Source organism: Paramacrobiotus metropolitanus, unplaced genomic scaffold (assembly GCF_019649055.1).
Source record: "Paramacrobiotus metropolitanus isolate TYO unplaced genomic scaffold, Prichtersi_v1.0 Parri_scaffold0000028, whole genome shotgun sequence".
NCBI lineage: Eukaryota > Metazoa > Tardigrada > Eutardigrada > Parachela > Macrobiotidae > Paramacrobiotus > Paramacrobiotus metropolitanus.
In genome coordinates this window covers 728069-753855 of record NW_026570248.1, presented here as the reverse complement: position 1 = coordinate 753855, position 25787 = coordinate 728069, and the positions used below count along the sequence as shown (strand labels likewise).

The 25787-nt window shown below is 40.4% G+C and overlaps 4 protein-coding genes across 7 annotated transcripts; 2 read left to right on the top strand and 2 right to left on the bottom strand.

Moving 5' to 3' along the window:
• Positions 1-1022: 1022 nt before the first annotated feature.
• LOC129588048 (protein Fe65 homolog) lies at positions 1023-8680 on the bottom strand. Of its 3 annotated transcripts, XM_055482066.1 has the most exons (13): positions 8436-8680; positions 7579-8350; positions 7050-7140; positions 6221-6703; positions 5763-5851; positions 5477-5557; positions 4825-4977; positions 4608-4735; positions 3730-3810; positions 2989-3328; positions 2662-2735; positions 2350-2539; positions 1023-1492 (listed from the first exon to the last, which is right to left on the bottom strand). In XM_055482066.1, the coding sequence occupies exons 2-13, from the start codon at positions 7591-7593 to the stop codon at positions 1430-1432; spliced, it is 1788 nt and encodes a 595-aa protein (XP_055338041.1). In that variant the 5' UTR covers positions 7594-8350; positions 8436-8680; the 3' UTR covers positions 1023-1429. The 3 variants fall into 3 exon arrangements, with proteins under 3 accessions (XP_055338041.1, XP_055338044.1, XP_055338042.1); XM_055482067.1 differs by lacking the exons at positions 7579-8350; positions 8436-8680 and adding an exon at positions 7254-7427 and having other exon boundaries at positions 1024-1492; XM_055482069.1 differs by lacking the exons at positions 7579-8350; positions 8436-8680 and having other exon boundaries at positions 6221-6744.
• Positions 8681-9604: 924 nt separating this feature from the next.
• Positions 9605-15135, top strand: LOC129588195 (hypoxia up-regulated protein 1-like). The gene is made up of 17 exons (XM_055482333.1): positions 9605-10150; positions 10236-10297; positions 10562-10593; positions 10777-10855; positions 10969-11123; positions 11192-11268; positions 11376-11504; positions 11571-11920; positions 12096-12313; positions 12409-12590; positions 12708-13052; positions 13452-13728; positions 13785-13995; positions 14055-14270; positions 14362-14656; positions 14799-14846; positions 14908-15135. Exons 1-17 carry the CDS (start codon positions 10090-10092, stop codon positions 14952-14954), a joined length of 2784 nt encoding a protein of 927 aa, XP_055338308.1. The 5' UTR covers positions 9605-10089; the 3' UTR covers positions 14955-15135.
• A 25-nt stretch (positions 15136-15160) lies between these two features.
• Positions 15161-20913, bottom strand: LOC129588197 (H(+)/Cl(-) exchange transporter 7-like). Of its 2 annotated transcripts, none has more exons than XM_055482334.1 (16): positions 20493-20913; positions 20019-20192; positions 19510-19776; positions 18972-19193; positions 18553-18726; positions 18183-18488; positions 17831-18057; positions 17621-17759; positions 17412-17505; positions 16751-17007; positions 16536-16625; positions 16390-16475; positions 16119-16245; positions 15864-16037; positions 15713-15796; positions 15161-15642 (listed from the first exon to the last, which is right to left on the bottom strand). In XM_055482334.1, exons 2-16 carry the CDS (start codon positions 20121-20123, stop codon positions 15430-15432), a joined length of 2565 nt encoding a protein of 854 aa, XP_055338309.1. In that variant the 5' UTR covers positions 20124-20192; positions 20493-20913; the 3' UTR covers positions 15161-15429. The 2 variants fall into 2 exon arrangements, with proteins under 2 accessions (XP_055338309.1, XP_055338310.1); XM_055482335.1 differs by lacking the exon at positions 20493-20913 and adding an exon at positions 20387-20490.
• On the top strand, positions 20855-25380 carry LOC129588198 (mitochondrial Rho GTPase 1-A-like). Its single transcript, XM_055482336.1, has 18 exons — positions 20855-21583; positions 21833-22017; positions 22217-22270; positions 22405-22530; positions 22592-22642; positions 22705-22806; positions 22859-22900; positions 22968-23024; positions 23092-23200; positions 23288-23654; positions 23745-23845; positions 23904-24040; positions 24118-24210; positions 24287-24403; positions 24491-24539; positions 24599-24758; positions 24819-24890; positions 24986-25380. The coding sequence occupies exons 1-18, from the start codon at positions 21523-21525 to the stop codon at positions 25140-25142; spliced, it is 2040 nt and encodes a 679-aa protein (XP_055338311.1). The 5' UTR covers positions 20855-21522; the 3' UTR covers positions 25143-25380.
• The last annotated feature ends 407 nt before the right edge of the window (positions 25381-25787 follow it).

Genomic DNA, 25787 nt, shown 5'->3' with positions numbered 1-25787 from the left:
TACTTCAGTCGCAAACGAACTGGATCGATTGCAACTACGCCCTTCGTAAAGAGACTCTACGTCCGTAAAATGCAGCATGTACAGTCAAGATCACCGTCAACGGGCCGGGCAAGAGATCATATGCATTACGTACTACAGCTCTAAACATATGCCGCAGGTTCAAGGAATCTACTACGAAATTTTTTAATTGTGGAAGATATTCCACGTAAACTTTGGATTTCCTCCGTTTCGAAATTCTTACCCGCATACTTCACTGAAACTGATCATTTTACAATTTCGCCTGTGGGTTAATGTGGGTGGGAAAGACAAGGTGATATTACTATAACAATAAAAGCCCCGTGCACTTTGCTGCCGTGATTCGCTCCGACTGGTCGCTTCCGGTTTCGGGGTGTCAATACGTTTCGGGGCGTCCATAAAGTTAAAATTTACTGTTGGTTACAGTTTATCCGGTACAGTCTCAAATCACTAATTAATCGATGAATCATCAATCGCGGTATTTAATATGTCAATATTAGAGTTGCAGAAATTGAAGCATCCTTATCTGAATGCAAAATATTGTATACTGAAGTATATGTAACATGAACAAATTATGCGCACAATACCCTCTAAACCTAATAAAAAAGCACAGTACAGTGGCAGGTGTAAGCTCCTTTTCGTAAATAGAAATATATGTCCTGTAATCGCTACAGAAAACTCATAAAGGGCAAGACTAATCGCAAACTATCTTTTGCCTCCCAACTGGAAACCGGCTTTGCAGTTAAGACCAGTGCAACGACCCGGTTTTTGTGACGAAGTCCAGTCCAACGAACATACTGCCAGTACTGTTACAATGCAGGCACGGCTATATTGTTCGAAAAATGATAAGACACTGCTATACAAGTTTCACTTTTGAAAATTGCTGTCTTCGAATTGCCCTTCAACCGGCACATTATATACCAGCAGCAGCACACGATTTTGCCTTCCAGGCGCTAACCAAGCAAAATTAACTACTCAAAATGGTGAGAGATAATTTCCCGATGACATTCTTTTTTCCAGCTTGTTAACCGCCATATATCAGTTGTTCAACCTGTTCATATTCAAACAAGAGATTATGAAAATGTGATAACCTTGTAAAGGCAATATGTCCCAAGAAGTCGATAATTTCATTTCGTAACATGCGAATATACATACAACCATACTTCTAAATTTAAAAAAACCTGAGATTTCAATAATGCTTACGACAATATCATGGTATAACTTCGCATAAGTCATGCCAATATCTGTCAATAAACATCAACAGCAGTACTGCCATAAACAAGTGCAATAACAACATGCACATTATTAAGGTTATCGCTGCGAGAAGAGCTGGTTGTCCGGGCCGCGATTTCGGCACAGAAAGATCACAGCGGTATCAACCCAGCGGTACAGCACGTGCACTGATTTCTCGTGATTACGATGTCCTCAGGTGGCTACTCACTGCTCCAAAGAAACTTCGCAACTTGGCACCGATTTTCTGAAAAAAAACAACATATAAATACCACAGAGTACACCCCGGCGCCTAATGAAAACTGGTTTCCGGATATTAGCGAACCGTGTTCGTTATTACAAGGCACAGTATACAGGTCTCTGTACAGTGCAAATTATATAAGCATTGCGCGTAATACTATTGCCACACAAATTCATAAATTAACGGCAAACATATATACCCAGCTATAAAGAGAAACGACAAGACGGCAGACAGTAAATTCTTTGCCCAGAAAATTCGGAAAAAGTTGCTATGAAATATATATGCAAATCTGTCGATCCTCAGCAGATAATTCGTGGCAGACTGACAGTGGAATTAAATTGCCTTCAGATATATTCATGGTATGGTAATACTTATGCCAGTGGAGTAGTGCACTTGAATATTTAAAGTTTCGAAAATGAAAAAAGATGCACCAGCCGCTTATAGCTTTAAAAGTTAATAAATTTTGTAAGACAGCACATGGTATTTTTGAGTGAAGCTTCCCTCAGCCAATTGTGCAGCAGTCAGGCATTCAGTTTTTTAAGACAGCACTGTTGCACAATGCATCCAGAAATTCGGGAACATGCCAGAAGCATCCATTAAAATTTTGGCAACGCTTAAACCAACTTGCATTTTTGGCTCCACTATTGCCATATGACTCGTAGCGCTACCAAATGATTGTTTCCTATTTCAAACATTGTGTTTCTAGCATTTTACAATGTGTTACGTAACGTCGCACAGGCATCCAAAATGTAGATACTTCACTATAGTTGGCTGCGTAATGACGCACATACTCGGTAGCGTACCTTCATCGTAAGCACTGCGCCAAAAACCACTGGTTAATATAATGCGTTTTTTCCACTAACCTCTGTTGGTGTGACAATCCGTCTATTCTGCGCTTCTTCCATCGCTTTCGTATGGGCGTCCAGAAATTTTTGATAGCGTAGCTTGCAGGCGGCCTCTATTGCTTTGCATAATGGACCACCTGATGGACTGCAGGCGAAAACATGCACGAGGAACGTATCTTCCGGAGTATGTACAATAAATCCGCATGTTCTGTAGATAAGCATCAGCCGTCAGAGCGTAATTGGGGTTTTCAACGCCACGCGTGACTGATGTCAAAAGTGTTTCCGGTAGGCTCCATAAATATAACTTATTTACGGCTCAAAATAGCTCACCGTATGTCATCTCTTCCGATTCCCAAGAACGTCAAATAGCGTACTCGACATTCTGCCATGACCTCGGGCTCGTCCTAAAAGCAAAAACCAAAACAGGAATCAGGATACTGAAATCCCTGTGTTATGATACAGTACATATGGAAAATGCCAAACAGAAAATGGCTGAACTGGATGAAATTGCACAAACGTACCTATAACAAGTTTGTGGCAAGCAAGATAAAATTACGAAACGAAAAACAAAAAATTAGGGCTGGCTAAAGGAAACAACATGAAAATCCCGAAACAAACTGACGTCAATGTGTTATATTCATTGCCGTCACCACGTGCCTCTTGAGTTACAATAGTGATGGTAGACGGCGATACCGCTACTGATACAGGAATCCATTCTTCTTCAGGACACTCAGCCAGCATCTGATCAATGACTCCGTGTAAGACTTCGATGCCCACGCCAACCTTCACAGGTCGTCTTCCCATATATAATACTCGGAAAACCTTTTTCGGTTCTTCAATAGGAGTTGGGAATATGTTACTGGAAGCCAGTAAGGAATTTCGCCGCCGACCCAATGAAAGCGTATGAGGTCGTTTAGGCGCTCGGTCATTGTCTGCCCTGGAAGTATCATGCTGCGCGATGTATTCCTGGCATACCTCTTTTAAAGCATGAGCAATTCTGCGAAGATGAAAGTACAAAGCGGTTAACGCCTAACCAAATCCACAATTAACATCCTACTGGTAAAGGAAACTAACTCTAAATCTCCATGTTCAAATTGCGCCGTTTTTCGTTTTTTTCTAAACAGGAATTCCTTAATATGTTCCCGTCAATATTCTACTACAGATGTATTATTCCCGTAATAGAAATACTATCCATTTACTCTTGTATGTCTTTTCGATATTCAGAATTAATATAGTGTAAAATGCGAATACCATATTTCAAAAGGAGATATTTATACATTTTAAACCACACTTGTTCATACCGAAAGCTAGAAATTCAAAACCATATGGCAATCTAATGCGCACAGTTACTGTACCTCATAAGCGCATTAGGCGGTATTACATATGCGAGTTAGTTACCTGCGGGCTGGTATATCACATCGAAGAACATGACACTTATATATGTTCGTCTGCAGGTCGCGGGCAACGAAGGCAAAATCTCTGTGAACGAACAACAGTGGAGTATAATATACCCGTAGCCAAAAAATGCAGCGACAATGTACACACAATACGAGTATATTTCAAAGGTATGGAGAACTAACAATCCATTCATAACATGCCGCATGTGATTTCATCAAAAAGGAACACATACATAAACACAAACGAGCACGTCGTCCACAATACAGTTCGATCACTGCACAGAATATAAATTCATCATCAGACAAAATCAGACAAAAGACAAAGAGAATTGAATAATATTGTCATTTAAGAGTTACCTCTGTCTAATCACAAACAGAAGATCATCCTCATGAAACGCAGCAGAGCAGAAAGATAAAAGCAGAGTTTAATAGCAGTTCCCGTCAAATGCGAAGTGACAACTTGGTACATCAGGCTAATTTCCAGCAAATGAACTACGGTACTACAGAGACTCACAATAGTCAGTACTCCCTACGTATGTAATACTACGTACCTTGCAGAATACAACTAATCACAAACATAATGGTACACACAACTACTATGAAATTGATTATCAAATTGAAATTATAATAAACTGTTTGAACAATTTATGTACAGTACATATTCAAAAGAGCCGGAATATTTGTTTTAAAAGGTCACAAAAGGATTAATTTTAGACAGCCAGTTTTTTCTAGCACATTCTAAAATATCTTTTGCTTTTAAGGCTGTCTCACGTAGAACTGTGCACTCTACATTGTTAAATAAGAATGCTGCAAGATTTGCCCATTTGCTGGAAATAAGCGACGCGATCTACGCGAGCGGAAGCTAACTATATACAGTACCTGCTGTCATCTCGGCCAACTCCCCAAACGCGGATAGTCTGAATAGGCTGCGTATGCAGTGCTACTGAATCCACAGCGTCCACCAAACACAGCCTGTCAGGATAGAGCTCAAGGAAAATATCCTTCCCCTGAAAGCGGAAATATATAATCAAATCGAAAATGCAAATCCTGGTGTCGCGGATGATTCAATAAGTGAAGCGCATAATTTGTCTCGTACATCGCCCCATCGGCCAATGCTGTCCAGTGTGTCATTTCGTCCAGCAGAGAGATCTAGAATGCACTTGTTCACAGCACGACTACTTTTCTCCGGTGTCAAGCTCTCTTCATCGATTTCCGTCCATCCTAAAGATCTCACGGAAAATCTTTTCGGCTGAAAGACAATACAAAGCATAATTTATGTGGATGTAACCAGAATGGTTATAATAAAAGATGTATTAACTTATTTGTATGACACATTCTATTTAATATAGATAAACAGTAGTTTAAAGCACACAGTTCCACTGCAAGTGCAAAAATCATATCAAAATGATTAAAGTCGGGTAAAATACTATGTAATAAGAAACAGCTCTCTTCAAAAATTACATTTGTCGCTTGTACCAGGAATAACGAAAACAAGTTAAAAAGGCGATATACTAAGGTTTAACTGTCAAATGTCTAAACTCGTATATTGCACGTGGCTAACAGAATTATAAAAGTGGTTCATAAAAATTCATCAGTTGTGCAGATTATAGTACTCGGTTTACTAAACTGTACCACACCCCATTACACTTATAAATGCTTGATTACACACACGCAGAATGATCTTCAAGGCTAAGAAGGCGAAGCGTGTTTACATCAACCACTGTAAAAAGTCGGCATCTAGTAATTACCTCATCCCGGCTTTCGCTTTGGTTCGGAGAGGAGGAAGCAGGCCAGTCAGTCGGCTCCTGCAGTGCAGGAAATTCAAATACCTACAAAGCCGCAGTACAATTATTACTGATTGGCTTCCGATGCAGTCTACGTTAACAAAACATGCACCCAAAACCAGTCCAAGTAACGCTTGCGATGAGGCTAAATAAACGATCAAGACGATCCATCACCCACGCCAGACATATGGCATGAAATGCAAATGTGAAACGATCTTTCACAGCAATATATTTAGGCTTGCAGACTTACACTGTGTTCACTGTCTGACGTCGAGCCTTCGGGTGGATTCCGCTGAATTGTTCCTGTTCGGATGTGCCAGTAATATGGACCATCATCATCTGCAATAATCTTGCTGAATAAAAAACCAACTTTACCAGCAAAGCACCACAAATTTCACAGACATCAATTTACAGAAATCTTGAAGAAAAATTACCCATACAATATCTTCGAAATTGTACGAAATTCATCGACGAAGACACAGAGCAGCCTAATCTTGGAATTAGTTTTATAAAAGGCGATAAACATTTCGGTGATTTGCACGAATACAATTCTAATAAATTTATTTTGGTATGTGGCAAGGCACGCTACCCTGGTTTCGGAATTTCCTGTTGCATTATTTATAATGCCATCCAATAAAATGACAGACCTTTTCTCAATCGAAAATGTAATTTAAAAAGTATATCTATATGATGTTTGGTAAAACAAACCTTCATGTTTTTCCCAGCCGTGAGGCAGATATTCGTCCCGTCCCGAGCCAGTTGACGGAGACGAAGGCTCGGAAAATCGAGGCGACGATAGCACATCCTTTTGACCATTCTGCTCGTCGGTCATTCCCATATCGTCGATGCCCAAACTGGCATACTTCTGGCGCCGTTTTACGTTTTCTCGTCCATCTTTGCCATTTTTTTCGATCTTCACGTAAAACTCATCTAGCGCTTTATAAATGCCTTCCTTTGCTCCTTCGTCAACAGGATCCGTCTCCTCCGGTTCATCCATAAATATTTTCTCCCTGGATGGCACACCTTCATCATAACCAATCCGCGTGAACGAATCAGGTAAACAGAAATGCCCGTTGGCATCTTGCGGAAGCAGATGGTCGAATTCTTGTTCATAGGGCAGATCTTCATGATCATCGGAATACTCTTCCCCGGTGCCGGAGTAGTTGGGATTGGCGAAACTAAGCAGATCATCTACAACGGTAGGCAAGCGAAGTCAAGGCACTATGCAGCTACTGCAAAAGCAGGAAATGAGACAACACTCGGCAGCAATACAGTGGTACTATTTATGTATTGTATATTTTAAAGTATTATAAAAAGCTCAATCACATAATATAATTTACCGAAGTACGAACTTTTTTTAAATGTACAATAAGCTTCAACGCATATCCAAACTATCACAGTCACTTTCTCACACAAAACACTGATGTGTTAACAGTAATAGTGATGTCTCAATAATAAAATTACAAACTATGGATTAAATTAATACGGCATAATATTCAGAATCTCAGAGTGATGAATACGTTGGTTTTCAGCTTACCCTCTTCGTAGTCTTGGAAAAGCTCCGAAACCGCATTTGTAGTCTTATCCGAATGAACTTGACGAAAAGGTTCGAAGTCTTTAGATTTTTCCTATAGAGCCACAACAAAACGGCAAAGTTTACTCGTAAAAAAATGAACCCATATCCATGCGAAAAATTAAAATTAAAAACCACGCATTGGGAAACACGGCGCTTACGGCTTACCAGATTTTCCATGCCCAAGTAAAAACGAGCAAAGTTTGCAAAATACAGATATGTTATTAAAACACGTTATAAACACATTTATTGCACAGCTGTAATGTAAGCTCTCAAAAATGTGAAAAATCGCATTGTCTAACAGACAGGTCCCCTATCTTCACAGTTACGGGTAGGGTAGGTAAGTAAGTACTGCATACTGCATAGTGTCAGCTCAGACTTCCAGCGCGCGCCAGTTATGCACAGTGCGAAAGTTTCCAAAAGTACCAATCTATTATTTTTATACATTTTTATCGAGATTTTTATAGTGCCAGTAGATATTTACAGTACCTACCTGGCCTCTGTCCATTGTGCTGATAGATTCGACGGTTATCCACACGGTATATTATGATATTTTACTAATTATCACATACAGATATAAGGCGGTCAAGTAGTCATCTATCGCTTAATAAACATAGGACACACAATTTAATATGCCGGTTATAAATGCCGGTCGCTACAGATGCCATGTTAGCGAAGGCTTGCACAGTCCCGTACAGTCCAGAACTACACAACCATTAAAAAAGTCTAAAAAAAATAGAAAATAATAAAAAACGGTAGGAAACGGCGTTAATGTGGCTTCTAATACGATAGCATTCTAACTTTAGGCAAAACTGGTACGTACGTTCAAGACTGCCAACAGACAACAGTTACAGTACTGTCAATTCGTACCGAAGTGTAGGTACTTGGGTACTACAAAAGCATCTGATCGCTACTGACTACTGACAGCAACTTGATTAAGCCAAACTTTTATAGGAAAAAAGTGAGTAATCTATAAAGTTCATAATTCGGTAGCACCAGATCCGTAAAACCACATGTTCAGAGCAGAGTGGATTTTGTCCTCTTGGAGACGATTTCGACAAAATATGAATGGATCTGCATGACCTGGTGAGACTGTTGTAGGCGACTGTTTACAACTCTGAAGCAATCGCCCACATCGTGTAAAAGGCTAACATAGTTATATAAAGAGTAAAGTTGAAGAGCGTCGTAGATACTATACGTGTACTAGTTATGCTGTTTCCAGGTCAGGGATTTCTGTCAGTGCCGACTACCAAGCTCCGACTATTCTATAATAGTTAATTTAGCATTGTAAAACCAGAATCATACGGGATACGACTCATATCATGTAAAACAAAGAGGTTTCCGGCTTACAGAAAATTTTGGCGAGAAATGGTGGCGCTTGCTGGGCGAATTCCGAATACGCGCTCGGGACTGCAGTCGTGCTGACTCGTGCACATGCACTCTCAAATTCTTATTTCATATTAAATTTTATGCTTAGTTTTGCTCATTTTGTATAATAATTACTTAGACTCGATGCAGACTACATCCAGTCTCCGTAACTGCATCATGCAGTTACGGATTATGTAGGCTGTTTTTCCAGTCCTGTAACGACATGGTAAAGTACTAAAGGGTCTTTGGTCTTTACCGTTTCCCTTAAAGCTTGGTCTTTAGTAAAGAACAAGCTTTAAATGAAATAAGTAATAATGATTGCACAGTTCCTAGTTGAAGTTCTTTACATTTACAGTTATCTACTTATGTACAAATGTAGATACCGCTGTTTGTTTCGAAACCCAAATGTGAAATCTGTATGGCGTGTATTGAAGCGGTTTTAACGTAAGTATGGCAGATGTACTGTAAGGGTGGGTCTCACATTCAAAGCGAATCTCGTTATGGTACGGTTGCTCAACCGCACGAGGTGGTTGTTTGCAGTGGCCACGCCTACAGATACGGTACGCGAAGCCACCTCGCGAGGTGGAGTTGCTGTATCGCAACTAGATTCGCTTTGAATGTGAGACCCACCCTAAGTACCGTCTAGTCGTAATACCAGTCCACCACCGGTCAAACATGCAACCATGTTCGAAAGAGTTCTTCCGGCAGCGATAATAGTGTCTTCTGTCTCCTACTGAATATATACAGATATTACATCCAGAATTCAGATCAAAATGGGATCCAAGTATAGTACGAGTACACCACTTGTTTAATTAATTACCTATGTCACTATGTGTCACGTTGTCAGTGCGCGATTCAAAAAGCATAGACGATTCATGTTTTTGACAGAGTGTTTTTGTGGTAATCGTCTACCGCTAAATTGTCCTGTTTTCATTTTTCATTTCTTTCTTGAAATAAAATATAAGTAAAAATATTATAAAAGTAAATATTATTTTGTTAGTTTTTGCTAACACTCGCCAAGCTACCGAAGTGGCGGCTACGGGATCCCGTAGCTCACGCAACAGGCGTGGCTAATATAGCTTGAACCAATCCAGTATAGCAATGCAATGTGCCAGCAACCAATTGTACTTCGCCAGCTAAAATACTTATCCAAAACCCATAAAATTTTTAGTTCGAGTGGCGAATTGAATGAAAATTGGACTTCTAGTTGTCCAAAAGTGACCACTGAATTGGCTGAAAGTCTAATGACTTGAGTTTTCTATTGTTCGTTGAAAACTATTGAAGTTTGATTTCGTTTATAGAGTAAAGATCAGACTCCGCATTGTTAGTTGCTGCTGCGCTTCGCGGAGCGCGCTGCCGGAAAATGGAGAGTTTTTGATTTTTGAAAATTGACAACAATTATGAAGGAGAATTTGTTCGGGAACTAGAAAAGATTCTAAACTCGTTAATGCACCTTTTTGATTATTATTGATTAATTTCACTGTTTTTTGCGTTATATTCGGACATTTGTTTTGTTGTGGAGAAGCTTGGCGCGCTGGTGTTCGCGAGTGTTGGATAATTCGCAGAGTTCGGCTTCGGCTGTTGTGCCAGTAGACATACTACTACAGCTACAGTAAAACAGGAATTGCCGGTATAAATGGATCTCAGAAATTTTTTCCTGGTCATATGCGTTTTCGGACTCTCATGGAGGAGCACAAGTAAGGACAATGTTGCTGTGATGCTGGAGAAATACGATTCGAAACAACTTATTTTACTTGCTTTTATCTGGGAATGCAATTGCAGGTGCTCTCGCGACGATGTCAATCGATTTAAGTAGCGAATTTTTAAAAATCGCCATTGTGAAGGTATGGAATTTTGGTTGATTTTAGAACTCGCATCTTTCTTGAAATTCTCCAGCTGCGAGCAATACTGTTGCAAAAAATAATAGAAATGAAAAATCGATCCCCATTGTGTTCAATAAATGATAATGAATTTGTAAGCAGTAAAGCTGGAAATTTTTTTGGAACATGTATTATTTTGTCTCTACCTCCATCACTAATTGAATTCTTTTTTTTGTCGCGATATTGCCACATAAATTTATAATCAATGCTTTTCGGTTTTTTTTCTAGCCTGGAGTGCCGATGGAAATCGCATTAAATTCGTAAGTTTTCCCAAGATGATGATCGCAGTAATAACATAAGTGCTTCAGTTGCACACATACAGTACTACGAGTACTTCTAGTACTTAAGCGACAGAACACAAAACATTTTTTAAAATACTATATACAAACTTCGCTACAAATTTAACTTACATACCTACTTTAGTACGTATTTCCGGTTTGTAGCGAGTCACAGCGAAAGACGCCCTTGGCGGTTGCCATAAGGAATGGAGAAAGGACGTTTGGAGAAGCGGCGCTCAGTACGGTTGGTGATTTTGATTGAAAACTTGTTGATATTGTTATTGTTATTTAGGAGTTAATGTAACGTTTTCTATTATCGAGAAACACTTGTGTGTATAATATATTTACTTGTTGCAGTGTGTTAGATCTCCGAAGAATTGCTTCGTGTTTTTCCTTGATCTCTTGGGCAAAAATGTGAGCCACCCGCTGACGCAGCTGTATCGAGAACGTTTTCCACAGTATGATTTGGTTGACGATCCGGTATCCAAACGAGTTGCGTTCAAAATCGACAGGTGATAAAAAGCCTTCAGAATTTTGTTTCTATTATTGCTCTGGATTCGATCTTTGATGTTCTGTTTAGCGACACCCAGTTTTCGCCGGAAGAATTGTTGGCTATGATTTTGAAGTATGCCAAGACGCTGGCCGAAAAATATGCTGGTACGAAATGTGTGTGTAAAAATTTGAGTGCTTCTCGACTGTCATTCCATAGTTTTGATATTTTGGCGTTCTTTTTTCACGTTCTAATGAAGTGAATTTATATTAAGAGCATCCGATGTCCGAAGCTGTGATCGCTGTTCCCCCGTATTTTACACAAATTGAACGACTGGCTATCGAAGAAGCCGCTCGCCTGGCTGGCCTGAAAATTCTTCAGTTGCTAAATGATAATACTGCCGGTAAACTCTTTCGTTTTGTTTGATAATTATCAGAAATCGCGACTGATAATTTTCTGTTCCCTGCAGCTGCGGTTAACTATGGAGTGTTTCGTCGGAAAGAAATGAATGCCACAATGCAGCATATTATGATATACGATATGGGATCGACGGGAACAACTGCGACTGTTGTCGGTTATGAACTTAATAAACCCAAAGAGGGTGGTGAAAATGCAGTCTTGCATGTCAAAGGTGTTGGATATGATCGCACTTTGGGCGGACTGGAGATCGATCTGCGTTTACGACAATTGTTTGTCAAGAAATTTTTGGAGAAAACAAAGAAAGATGCCTCAAAAAACCCTCAAGCTTTAGTTAAACTGCTAAAAGAGGCTGCAAGGGTGAAAAAAGTTTTGAGCGCCAACACCGAATTTGTGGCTCAGGTATTGCTTAAGTATATTTTTACATGCCGGTTTTCTAGTAGTAGAAGTGTACGTAATGTTGGTGGTGCATGCGCAACGGAAAAGTTTGGATAGTTTGAATTAAAATGATGATAATTTGTAGAGGAAATCGTTTGCTTATAGAACAATTTCAACTGATTGTTTTTTTATTGTGTAGGTCGAAGGATTGATGGATGATGTTGACTTCTCGTACAAAGTTTTGAGATCGGAACTCGAGTCCACTTGTGAAGATGTTTTCAATCACATTCCACGAGTTGTCGAGCAGGCATTGGAGGCATCAGCCGTTCCACTGGAAGAAATACAACAAATTATCATTATCGGTGGAGGCACCCGTATCCCTAAGGTGCAGGAGAAACTCTTGACCGCTGTAAAAAGGTGCGTCTATGGTGATTATTTGTTTTGTGCTATATTTGTTGTTTGATTGAACAATGCGCATCCAGATGTACAAGCAACAATTTTGTATTTTTAAGGAGCGAACTGCAGAAAAACTTAAACAGTGACGAAGCCATCGCTTTAGGCGCAGTTTACCAGGCAGCTCATTTGAGTAAAGGGTTCAAGGTGAAGGCTTTTGAAATAACTGACGCAGTTGTTATTCCCATTGCCGTGCAGTTTGAACGTGGATCTTCAAAAGAGGGCGCGGAGGCGAACGCCGGTAATCTCTTGTTCTTCTATTACTTTACCGTATTCCGTGGGCTGTATAGCCTGTGGTGTTTGATGTTTATGAAGACGTGAACGTTATTAACGGTTTTATTGTGTTGTTGGTTAACAGAGTCCACAAATCGGTTGGTCAAACGGGTTCTCTTCGCGCGATCCAACAGTTATCCCCAGCGCAAAGTGCTGACTTTCCCCAAGCATACCGCCGATTTTAAGTTTACGGTGCAATATGCCGAACATGATTTCCTTTCAGCAACTGAACAAGCATATATCGCAAACGGATTGGATTTCCAAATTGATCTCCAAGGGGTTGCCGAGGCGTTTGAGAAAAATAAAGAAAAGCGCTCGAAGGGTGTCAAAGCCCATTTCCAGTTAGATGCCAGCGGTATCTTCTCACTTGACAATGCGGAAGTGGTTTTTGAATTCGAAAAAGAGCAGGAAATACCATCTACCATGGAGAGTAAGCTGTGAAAATAACGAACAACGTATCCGTATCCTTTCATACTTTTTTTGTGAATTTCTGCGTACGGACTTCTTAATGAGTAGCGGTGGTGGGTTCTGCATTTCCGAATTCTCTTTAGGGGTTTCGTTTTCTAATATAGCGCGTCGAATTTCATCAGGTGAGCTTGGATTTATTTTCCTTTTCGGGTTGCACGAGATTTAAGATTTTTGTGCACGTCTCCTTTTTGCTTGGTCTTGTTGTTGGTGTTTCATGGTTTACGCTGAAGCCTTTCCAAAAAGGTTTTTTAACGTCGTGTTTTGAGGCTGTTACTTTTTAACTACCTAGAAACCAAAAGCTTGAAGTTGTTTGTTCAAGTTTTTGCTCAGGAATATGACTTTTTCACCATTTTGTTTCTAGAAATCGGACAGTCTATTACTAATTTCTTTTCGGGATCCCAGTCGAACGACTCAGCTGCTTCTAATGCAACAGAGTCCGCGAACGCAGACGTTAATGCTGCTACCGGCGTGGAATCAGCTCTGAATGGAACTGAAAAGCCCACTGAAGATACTGGCAAAGTGTTCAGCACCACGGTTGTCAACAAGACCGTTACCACAAAAGAAAAGCTCAAGCACGGCGTGACAAGAATGGATTTTGCAGAGTATAAGGAGAAAGAATTTCAGCAAAGCAAGAAGAGGTCAGGAACAATAAGAAAGCGCGGATTTCCCAGTGCAGCATGGGTTATATTTGCAGATTGTCAGCAATGGATGATAAAGACAGAGAAAAAATGGAGCGAGAGAAGGCCAGAAACGTTTTGGAGACGTACATTTTTGATATTCAGGACAAGATCTATCAACCAGCTTACGAGAAGGTATCAACGGAAAATGAACGGGAATCAGTCCTTAAAGTTTTTCGAGAAGCGTCGGACTGGTTGGAAGAGGAATCATCCATTCAAGCTGCTTCGGTGCGGACTTGTCGTAGTGTTCCTCGGGATAGCATGATTCTCTATTTTTTGCTCGCTAGGTTTATAAATCAAAACTGAAAACCTTGGAAGCAGCTATAAAAGATATCGCTGATCGAGTTTTAGAACACAAGAAACGCCCTGAAGTCCTGTCGGACATGGCAAAATCGATTGATTTGGCCAAGACGTTCTTAGAAGTTATGTCTAACGGTAGCTTGGATGGTGTGTTTACCGAGGTGGAAGTTGAAGGCTTGAAGAAACTGATAAAAGAAACGGAAGTAAGCGTTCTGTGTTGCTTTTATGCTGTGCTTATTATTATTATTATTGTATAGCACGACTGTGCAAACGAAATTAAAATTTCGTTTTCAGGAATGGCGCACGACAAATGTGGGGCTTCAGGAAAAGTCACCGCTGACCAGCGCTCCTGTATTCAAGGTGGCTGATGTTGTAGAAAAAGGCAAAACATTGGACCGAGAAGTGCAGTACCTGCTGAATAAATTAAAAATTACCAAGACGAAAGCAAAGGCGGATAAGGCATCGAAAGAGAAAAAGACGGATGGTTCTGCAAAATCTGAGAATGGTACCTCGGCTGCTGAAGATGCTGCACGAGAATCGAATGCATCTGGACAGGAAGATAACAATCCTGTGGAGGAAGGCAGTGAAGGTTCGTTTGTGAATTTGATTTATATCGTACGGAATGTTCGCGTCTTCCGAACATCTTCGCGTGGGCAACGGCACATTTATCTCGCAAGCCTGTACGCTTGCGTAATATCCTCTGCCCTAATAAATTCAACTTTTCTTTTTAGATACAATTCAAAAGGAAGAGAACGAAAACCAGTCAGCTAATCAAACCGGTAAGAGAAGAGAAAATTGCTTATTTTGATGTGCAGCTCAACATTCTGACGGGTTTTGTAGTTGCGGAAGGTGAAGAATCCATAACGCATTCTCCCGAGGAGTTATGATTGTTTTTGTGATACGTCATTAATTTATGAAGTTAAAAGCATTCGTTTGGGATTCCTTTTTTGGTTAAGAGTTTTGAATCGTCTTGTTTCAAGTGGCTTGCTGCTGTTCTCAAAAAGGTTTGATAGTTGATACCGTTTTTGAAAGGAACTATCGACTTATAAAGGAAGGAACTATCGTAAAGACATTCACTTTACTACCATTAGAAAGGACATCTTTTTGCCGGAAGTTGTTTTTTAGGTCTTTAAAAGAACAAACGTGTAGAGTAAAGGTGTATAGCAAGTAATAAGGTGAATGCAGAATCAATGTACAATATCAAACATCGATTTTGTAAGACAATCTTCAAATACTAAAAAGTGAAAGATGCAGTAGTTCTTACTACCTGTACGGTTGAAATCACAGTCCAACAATAATCACATAAGCATCATGGTTAAAACAAGAGATTTTAAAATTTGGAACAGCCAGCCAGCACTAAATTTAAGGGCATGCTCTCGTTATGGGATTGACTGCTAACTCGTTAGACACTTGAAGCTCTTCGACCTTTATTCGGCCTTTGTGAGTTTCCACCCGGTATCGAGCTAAATCTTTGCGAGTGACTATGCCCACAACTTGGTTGCGTGTATCAACAACCGCAATATGCCGTAATCCAAGCGCTCGAAAAAGTCGAAAAACCCGCGGAAAAGGAGTACTCTAAAGGTGAAGAAAGTCATCACCTCACATTAAAAACTCTTTAAGATATTTCCCAAAGTACCATACGCACCAGGTACGCAACGTACGGAGAAGGGTTCATGTAAGGATACAAATTCATGGTGAAATTCTTTTCTGCTTCGGTAATTATAACGTCCTATGTGAAAAATCTTGGTGTAAACTAAACCATATCATTTAACAAATCGAAAATAGGAAATGCTCACCTTGATGCTAGGATATCTTGGATAGTCATCCCGAAAAGCTCGGATATCCAAACGACGCCGTATTTCGCTGATATTTGGCGACTCGTTGAATACTCGATTCTGAAGAAGTGTTATTAACTGCGAACGCAAAATCAGTCCGCGGAAACGCCCGAATGTTTCTGGTTCGTCAGACAACTAAAACATCAGCCATGAATCACTATCACCAGCCAAGAGTGCAGATTTCATACACGACCAAAGTGCACCCGGTTTACTTACGGGATTACGGATGTCTCCTTCCTCCACAACAGGAAACCCGTTGTGCGTGACTTTCTTTAGAATATCGTAAATTACACCCACTTTCTCCACCGTCTTGAAAGTATAAACAGGATAGCTCATGATGGATCTGCAATAATATCTTTCAACGCAGTGCAGAAAATAAGCGAACTCCTAAACAAATAGCGCATTTCTACAATTATCTATCAAACCACAACACTGTTTCGGTAAAATAACTAAACTGTCACAATTTTCTGCTACCACTATAACACACCTTGCAGTCATGTGGGAAGAAAGTGGAGGAGGTTCCCAGTCCAAAAGAGGAACGCGCAAAAGCTTGACGTGAATGTCAAACAATCCCTGCAGAATTTCGCATAAGCGCCAGTATACATTGTCGAGAAAAAATTTAATTGAGCTTACATCATTAAACCAGTTGCCCACCCACTGAGCCACGATTAAAGTAATCATAATTGGAAGTCCAAATGTAATGTTTCCAGTTGTCTCAATCAGCTGAAACACACTCACACTTCAAATGAAGTGCCTGGATTCCGAGACTTCCGTCTCAGAAAATTGCTGTTTGATACCAAATTACAATGCAATACAAGAAAGCAGAAAATTAAAAAGGGTGCTCTTACAATAACGGTCAATGATATTGTCATTCTCGTAATTCCTCCCAGTTGGGCTGCGGCCCCGATCAACGCATATTTTCCAGGATCAATTGGAACACCGGGAACCAACTTCATCATACCGATACCGCAGAGTCGGCCCCAAGTTGCACCGATGAGCAAACCCGGAATCAGATTACCGCTCGGAATCCAACTGCCACAAGTCCAACAAGCCAAGAGAAAATAAACTATCAGGAACGCAACCAAAGTTGTCGGCCTATATGTCCCTAAAATAAGAACAATATTGAGTAAAAATCACAATCCGCAAAATATGATTCTGTCTGCCGTCATGCATTTTAAAGTGTGATCATTTTAATACAATTCCATACAACCACAACACCATACATGGAACAAAATTATGGGCAACTAAAAATCGAAATTTAGCCAAGGGGAATTACCAATAAAAATGAATATAATATTAATGAAATCATATAATCAATAAAAAAATTTTCGCAGAAAATAAACTTCCCTACAGCTGGTACTGAAAAACGAAAGAAACGAATGTAATATAGCGCTATGTGCCAAACTGAAACGCCGCTAAATGTTTAATACGCTCAGGAAAAAATTTGAATACTCTAACCACCTTGAAAAATAACGAAGCCACTTATTTTAACATCTCACGTCACATTACCAGGTTCATCGTGTAAGAGATTTCGAACGCTAAACTCCGATGTCTGGAACAGCATGGTTGCAATTGAGCTATATTCTCCATCTGGACATAGCATCTGCAAATCATGACAACAACAACCTTCAGGCAGTGAAGTTGCATTAGATCTTCCCAATATAAGCCCCAGTTTTTCGATTTGAATATGTCAATAAGCAATCAAGTTCAAAACAAACCTGGACCGTTCTTTGTGGGCTCGTATCCTTTACCATTTGGCAATCGTCAATGAAATAAATTAGCATGAACCCAACTGTTGCCGTGACGGCTGAGATCAGCACAACTTCTGAAACTCTCGCCCACTTCCGTGTAATATGTCTAGAAAGCAAATTAGTTTGATTTGTGTCCAGTTTAGCAGGAAAATTTTGCAGAAGCAAAGGAATCCATACTTGTGCCGGAACATAGTTAGATGGAAATTAAGGAAGTTAAAAATCGCTCCCAGGAGCCCTCCTCCAACGGCCATAAGCAGGTAAATCGGGATTTCATATGCAAGGTATTTTAAGTTCATCATCTCGCCCAGGTTAATCAACCCAGAATTTGATAAGTCGCCAGGATGGCCATCGTAAACACCAATTATCAAGTTGTAGACGAAAACGGAAACCAAGGAGCAAAAAAACTGCAACATTCGCCATTTCCGATTTATACAATCGCAAAACTCCTGCTGACCTGAATGTCAGATGCACTGGTACTCTGTACGGCCCAGTCAATTTTACAATCAAGCTTGCATGTTAGCACACTTACGACTTTCCACGTTAGTGACTGATTCCAAAAGCTCGCACCTTCCTCCAAACTCAACAACACACCACCTACTGGAGCTCCAAAAGCCGCACCAATGCCGGCCGCCACTCCGGCAGATACAAAATCCCGCTTTTCAGTATCGCTACGGAATTCTTCCAGAATATGCGCGTCTTTCTTGAAAGTTGTGGAACGGCCCTGCGAAACACCTGCGCCGACAATGGCTCCAATGTGAATCATCGGGCCTTCTTTACCCACTGCCAAACCCCCGGTCAAGGATCCAATCATTCCCAATATTTTCACAATTAACGTCTAAATAAGCGTAACGGTTTGCTAGATCACGAATTTTTTAAAAAGTAATTCTCTAAGATTTTACCTTGATTCGGACGAATTCTGGAATTTTCACACCATTCAAAAAACATTTCACTTGGGCTACACCGCTTCCGGACGCGGCAGGTGCGACGTACACCGTGAGAGCACTTCCCAGCAAAACGGGTACCATATTACTAAGGATCCAAAAACCCAACGGCTGAACTAAGCAGTTTTCTTTCTGGAAAAATAATAAATGCAGTTACAGTTAAATGTAGTTTCTTCGACAGCGCCTGTCGATTGAGATTTAACGGGGGAACGCGGCGTCAGTACTGGGCACCATGGATGGAGTGGATAAGCTTACAGAGATTTTTTTATTATAGTTTGAGCGGTTCTGTTTTATATTACCCACTGTGTAACGAGCAACAATAAATTAAAAAGGAATGTAGTTTGGGAACTAACTATCTAAGAGACTACAAAAAGTACCGTTGTAGAACAGACATCAAAAATGTCCCGCAGCCGGCTATATTTCCATTCGGAAATTTTCTCCACCGTTATCACAACCGCATTAGCTATCAAAGCCACGAAAGTCCCAATAAAAAACATAACGATCCATTTCTCCACTTGGATGCGGTTCACATGGGAGAAAGTTTGCTTTGCCTCAGCTCGTAAGTACAGCGAATTTTCGCACTTGTCGTAATCCAGGCTCTGCATAACAGGGAAAAGTACTAAAAGACTCAAACACTGGACAAATTAATTAATCAAAAAATAAAGCTGTCTACCATGATTACCATTTAATGCTACAAGAGAAAACATCCCAATTCTCAATGGTTTCACTGTCCGAGCAGAAAAGCGCATTAATCCGGTGCTGCTTTTCAAAAACTTATATATGTCGTAAAAAAAACACTACAGTAACAAAAAAATTTATTTAGCTACAGTTTGCTAAGTTCGAAAGGACAAATCCAAGATGAGAGTGCATAAATCAATGTAACTGTGAAAATAATATTTCACATCAGAACTATACCTCGTACTGATCCGAAATTACTCGTGTGCTGCTCTTTTCGCGCAACGGAGCATATCTGTTGCGAATGTAGCTAAATTCGCCAGCTGCTGGAAGGGCAGACGCTCGCACTGACGCTCGCATTCGGTTGAGGTGCCCGTCCTGACTGCCTGTCGAATTGGAACGCACCGAACGCATTCCCTCGGAATTTGCATCATCTTGATCAAACAGTTGTCGCAAGGTGCTGAAATCGCTAACACTGCCGGTTCTTTCTAAAGCGTCCAACTGGCCCTGTAAAAACAAAAAAGATTTCATTTTCTACAATTCCAGCAAGTTGATTTTAGTGCTCGCAAGCCCTACTCGAGTAGCTCTAATCAAGTGCTGCACAGATAAATATTCTATGAATACGAAAAACAGAACCAAAGAATCAAGTTTTTTTCTTTGAAAATTAAAAATTCGCTGTACTTGCAATCTTTGTATGATTACAATTTACCTAGATAATTCAAGGTATTGTAATATCGGTATGGACATACCCCAATGTACGGGCTCTGGTACCAAATATTTCTGTGGGATTCTCGTCGAGACTGCGGACAAAGCAGTGGCTCACTTTCAGCGAGATCGTGAGATGAGCTCGCCATCGTACACTATCGTAGCTGATGTCGCCAAATACAGAGAGTCCACTTCAACGATGGCTTCCTTTATGCATCCTTTGAAGAAATAATTTTTTTACATCCACATCACTGCGCCATCTCGCAGTCGATATATTATTAAGGTGGTGACCAATCAGCTGATTAGGAATCGAATTCAGAGCGCTAACACAGTAATGCAAGGCGAAAAAACTTATCAGTCCGCAAAAGAGCAATGCACTCGCAGTACAAGCAGTAATCACCATACCGCGTACCCTAAACTGGCCAAAAATCCGTGATGTTTTTCGCTTTGCTGATAAGCACCCATTTCATAACCGCAAAATCCTATCATACTTGAAGTCTCGTTGATATCCCACTTACTGTCATTCCGAATTTCCGAGCCAGACGTTCCACCAGTCAGAATCAGGTACCGTACCACGAGTACCTACTGCAATCGCAGTTGGTAACCGATAAGGATAAAATTATACACACCTGAATTAAGTGAGTATCTTTTTAATCGTAAGATAACTAATTTTACGAGACAGGCCACAGGGTATAAAGCGTTAATTATACGGTTAATATTTCAGTCAGTGAGATATCCACTCGGTATTTGTCCGCCTAATCCAAAGTCCCTTGTCCAAATAGAAAACAGTAAACATAACCGTAGAGCAAAACAAATAATAACGAATACCAGCAAAACATTGAAAACACAAAGTGGATATACATAAATGTCTTCTGCGCGCAGCTCTAGTTGATATAAGTTAATTAGACCAAAACATGAAAACAACAAAAAAACACCCGCGCGGAGCGTGTGCTTCGGACTGCTTCCGTACGGCAAAACGCCACAGCGCCCATACTTCCGGTGCGTGTGTGTGCCTGGCACCGCCTGCTCCGATGCGTCAGATGGCTACGCTATAACGTACAGTACAACCGAATAACTTCAAAACAGATTTCTTTAATTTGGAAGCCTTTTTTTAAAAAATAGTTAAAATAGGTGTTATCCACGTTCGCTTGCAAGTTTTCTGTTATTTGTTTCATTTTGCAAGTGAATGATTCTGAGGTCCTGCTTTGTGTGAACGATTAACGAACAACTGGCTCAAGTCTGACAGACGCATCGGAAAGTTAATGCAGTTAATTCTTTTTGGAGGGGTTCGAGCCATCGAGGCGACTGGCACGGCGCGGTTTGGTTCCTTCGCTTGTTATGCATTTTATTATAATTGTGTTTTCATTGGATATCATGAGCTAACAGAGATTTTGGAATCAAGTGTTGTTTCGCAAAATTAGCTGACGCGTCGCGCGGTGGATGTGTTACAGCGAATGGTTTCTCGAAATTTGATGCTGCACTGTCTCTTGCTGGATTGTGGCATTGTCACATTGTGCATCCTTTATTTTGCATTTCCTCGCCTCTGAAATGGCACAGTATTCCGGAAATCCTTCGACGCGTACCATAAGATTGTTATTAGTGGGGGACCGTAAGTAAACTGCCAATTTACAATTCATTCGGGTTTGCCAAATATTTTGTATGAAATTCTGATCAAATGCTTCTTTAAAATTGTAAAAGTCCTGTATTTTCTGATTTTTGCTACGCCTTGAATAATCAATTTCCTGGCATTTTGTTCTAAAGTACGATGTTACTATTCGCATACGCCTTCCTTTCTCAGCTTTAGGGAATCAGTTTCATTTATAATGTATCTCACTTCTGAGTCTGCTTTGTGTTGCAGAATACGTGGGGAAGACGTCTCTGATTCTGTCGCTCGTTAGTGAACAGTTTCCGTATTCAGTTCCACCCCGCACGCAGCCGATAACGATCCCTCCCGATGTTACTCCGGAGAAAGTAGCCACTATTCTCGTTGATACCTCTTTTCGGGAACAAACGGAAAATGATATTTCTAGTGAAGTTTGTCGGGTAAGTAAGTGGAGGATATTATTGATGACACAGTGCCTCGATAATCCTTATAAGCATTGCGAAGAATTGCGTTTGCACCCAATTTGCTTCTGTCCATTCCGACAAAAAAATTATTTCATAATATTTTTCACGAATTAGTGCTTTTGCAAAATGATAATCTGGTTTAGTGGATGTTTAGACAGTTGCGCATCTTTTGCAGGCTGATGTCGTCTGCTTGGTGTACTCATTGGTGGACGATGAAAGCTTTAATCGGGTGAGACTCGCATTTCCGGACACTTTATTGCAAAGTCGCGTGGCATTATCCGCCGCTGAGAGAATGATTTTTGTCATCTTTTATCTCTTTGCACTGAATGCAACCCTGAAGATGTAACAAGTTTTTTTCCAAAGATTGCCTCCTACTGGTTGCCGAAAATACGAGAACGACTGGGCGATGGACACAAAACGCCAGTTATTCTAGTCGGCAACAAGAGCGACGAGCGCTTCGAGCATGGGGACCATGAGAGCGGGCTGAACGTGAGCTGCATATCTGACAAAATTTCGGTAAATACATAATCATAGTTCGCCTTGGTTGCAGCGGGTAGTACCAGTCATGGCAAAATTTAAGGAAATTGATACGAGCATTGAGGTAAGCATCATCAGTCACGTGCCTAATGTTCCGTCAAGTGCCAATGTTTTCCCTCTCCCTAGTGTTCTGCCAAAACAATGAAAAACTTAGCCGAGCTGTTTTTCTACGCTCAGAAAGCCGTCCTGTTTCCACATGCCCCTTTATTTAACTCTGTTGACCAGATGGTATGTCCCTATCACTTTCGTTATTCTTTGTTCTTATCGCGAAATTTTTTAGCTCACGGAAAAATGTGTTGCCGCATTGACACGGATTTTTAAGGTTGGTGAAAGCTTAGCAGCATTATGAAATCGTTATTTGATTTAAACAGTTATTTCCTGTTCTTAAGATTTGTGATATGGATAATGATGGAGTTTGGAACGAAGAAGAAATGCAAGAATTTCAGGTGTGAACCGTTGTTTAATGAGTATATCTGCGGCAATTATTCCACTATTCTTGTGTATCATCTCCAGGAGCGATGCTATAACACACCATTGCTGCCGCAAGCCATGGAAGAAGTGCGCACCTGTATTGCCCGACAACTGCCTCAGGGAGTGCAGGAAAACGGCATAACATTGGATGGTACAGTAATAAAAATAATTTGTGGCTTGGTTATCATAGAATCTCTTAAATACGAGAGCGCTGCAAAATGTTGTTGTTGAATACTAGGTTATTTATACTTGAATCAGATGTTTATTCATCGTGGCCGTCAGGAAGCGACATGGACGGTCTTGCGAAAATTTGGTTACGACGACGATCTGGATTTATCGGAACCGTATCGATCATTGCCGAAATTAAGCCCGGGAATGCACAGGGCAGAAATCTCCACTCAAGGAACCCACTATTTATTATGCTTATTCTCTAAGTATGACAAGGATCAGGATGACCTGTTGTCGGAGTTCGAATTCCAAAACCTGTTAAGTGTTTCACACAAACGACTAATTGGCCAGGATTGGTATCACAGCGTGGAAACCAGCATTGAAAACGGTGCAAAACGATTTGCTTTGACGAGACGAGGTTTCATTTCGCTTTTTCAGTAAGAGTTTTCTACATTAATTACTACAATACACGCCGATGAGTATTTTGTCATCCGGTATTCGACGGCGTATTTTAATTCTGGGTACAGATTGACGGCGTATTTTAATCCTGCGTATACTGCGGATGTGTTCGCCCACTTCGGATACACTTATCAGATGGCTGAACCTGATTTGAGTAGTGCCTTTGATAGTAAGTTTATCTGTAAATCCGGTTGATATTGCGTAAACGTTTTCGGGTTTTTATGCAGTTCAGCGAGATGCCACTGCAGAGAGTCGCGCTACAGCACGGGATGTTAGTCCCAAAGTTGTGTTATGCAATGTGATAGGGAGCAGAGGAGCTGGCAAGACATCGTTTATGCAAGGATTTCTTGGTCGAAATTTGGAGGTAGTTTTTGATTATTTAAAGTAACAGCGGTTGTGAAAATTCAGTATGTAGTTTACCATATGTTTTGTATCATGTAGTTTCAGAGCTTGTTCAGAGATCAAATCGATACCCAGTCGCCGCTGCACGTGATCAATCAAATCTCCGTTTACAATAACTTAAAATTTTTGATAGTGAGTGATCGATCTATTATTTCGAAACAACAAAACTAATGTGAATTTTCTAAGCTTGCTTTTATTGTTTATACAGTTGCGCCGAACTCGAGAATACAATTTGGATCCTAGAGAAATGAAAAGCGATGTTAACTGCTTTTTGTTTGATGCTTCCAGTCGTGAATCCTGGGAGTATGTCAAGAAGTATTTCGAGGTATTTTCTTTTAGAGATTACTCGGAACACGGATGGTGACTGGTGAAAATGGAAATTGGCGTGCTTTTCATAATATGCTTTTTCTAGCGGTATCAAATGCATTTCGGGAATCGTTCGAAACCTAGTCTTTTTGTCGGTAAGCAAAGTTTCTTCACAGTAATGTGTTTACTAAAACGGATTTGATTATTTTAATAGCTGCGAAGACGGATTTGATGGATGCGGAAAGTTCTCTCATGGAAGAAGTGAAGAAATTCTGCTCTGAGAAAAAATTGCAGCCTCCCCGTACAATATCTGTTAACATGATAACTATTCCGCAAGATATTTACCTTGAACTTGCCACACTTGCTGTTTACAAGTAAGCATTTTTTTGTCCAATGATTATCTGACAATAAGTAATGGCTGTTCGTGTCTGTAGAGGCGCCAAAAGCACATTTATTGTGCCACACTATGGAAGGAACCAGAGAGGAGGATGGTTCGGGAACTTCGGGTAAATTAAGTCAGATTTTGAATTCCGCACAAGCCAAAAATTTGCTGATTTTTAGACTTTTTTGTTTAATTGCTGAATAACGCGTTCTTTCCTAGGCAAGGACTTGCGAATCTTTGCAGATATCTCGTCCATAACAGAGAGGGCGTCGCAGGATTGGTTATTATTGTCGGCGCGGCGGCAGCATTTGGATTTATTTATGTTAGACAGAGAAAGTTGGCTACTTTCGTATCTTTTAAACAAATGCTGATGTAAACCAACGATGGTTGCAGGAATTTAGTATTTGTTACTGTACTTAATAACGGACTGCCTTTATATTGTTGCCTGTCCCTCATCTATTAAATGAGTGAAAGGTCATTTTAGCACAACAAATTGTGCAAACGATTTGCAGTTTTGTGTAGGCGGTAGGCAGTGGACGTTTTAACTTGCAGTGAAATAAAGCATGAATGATTCGAATAAATTTTAGCTGAGCAAATATACACTGATGTTTACGAGTGCAACAAATAAAATAAAATTCGTTGCCGTAATTCCGGAATCCGGAAGAGCCGGTCATAGGTAACAGCCGCACAAGAGCACAAACTTTTTACTGCATACATGACGCATTAATAACGAGCATGTCTGCTGACTAACCAAGCTTCGCTTTTCTACAAGGGCATCGCTCTTTCCCAACACATTTTTTAATAACAATTCAGATATCTAAGTAATAAAACCTTTCTTCAAAAATAAATTAATTGAGTATGTCATTATTACTGAGAAAAGCCAAAATCGGTCCCGACCAGGGACGACCAGTCGACTCCATTTCGCTGTTACTTACTCATACCGAGTCGTACGTTATTGTAAATGTGGCAGCCGGTCTGCGACTCCGACCGGGTCTGAGCCGGTTCAACTTCAGACGAACTT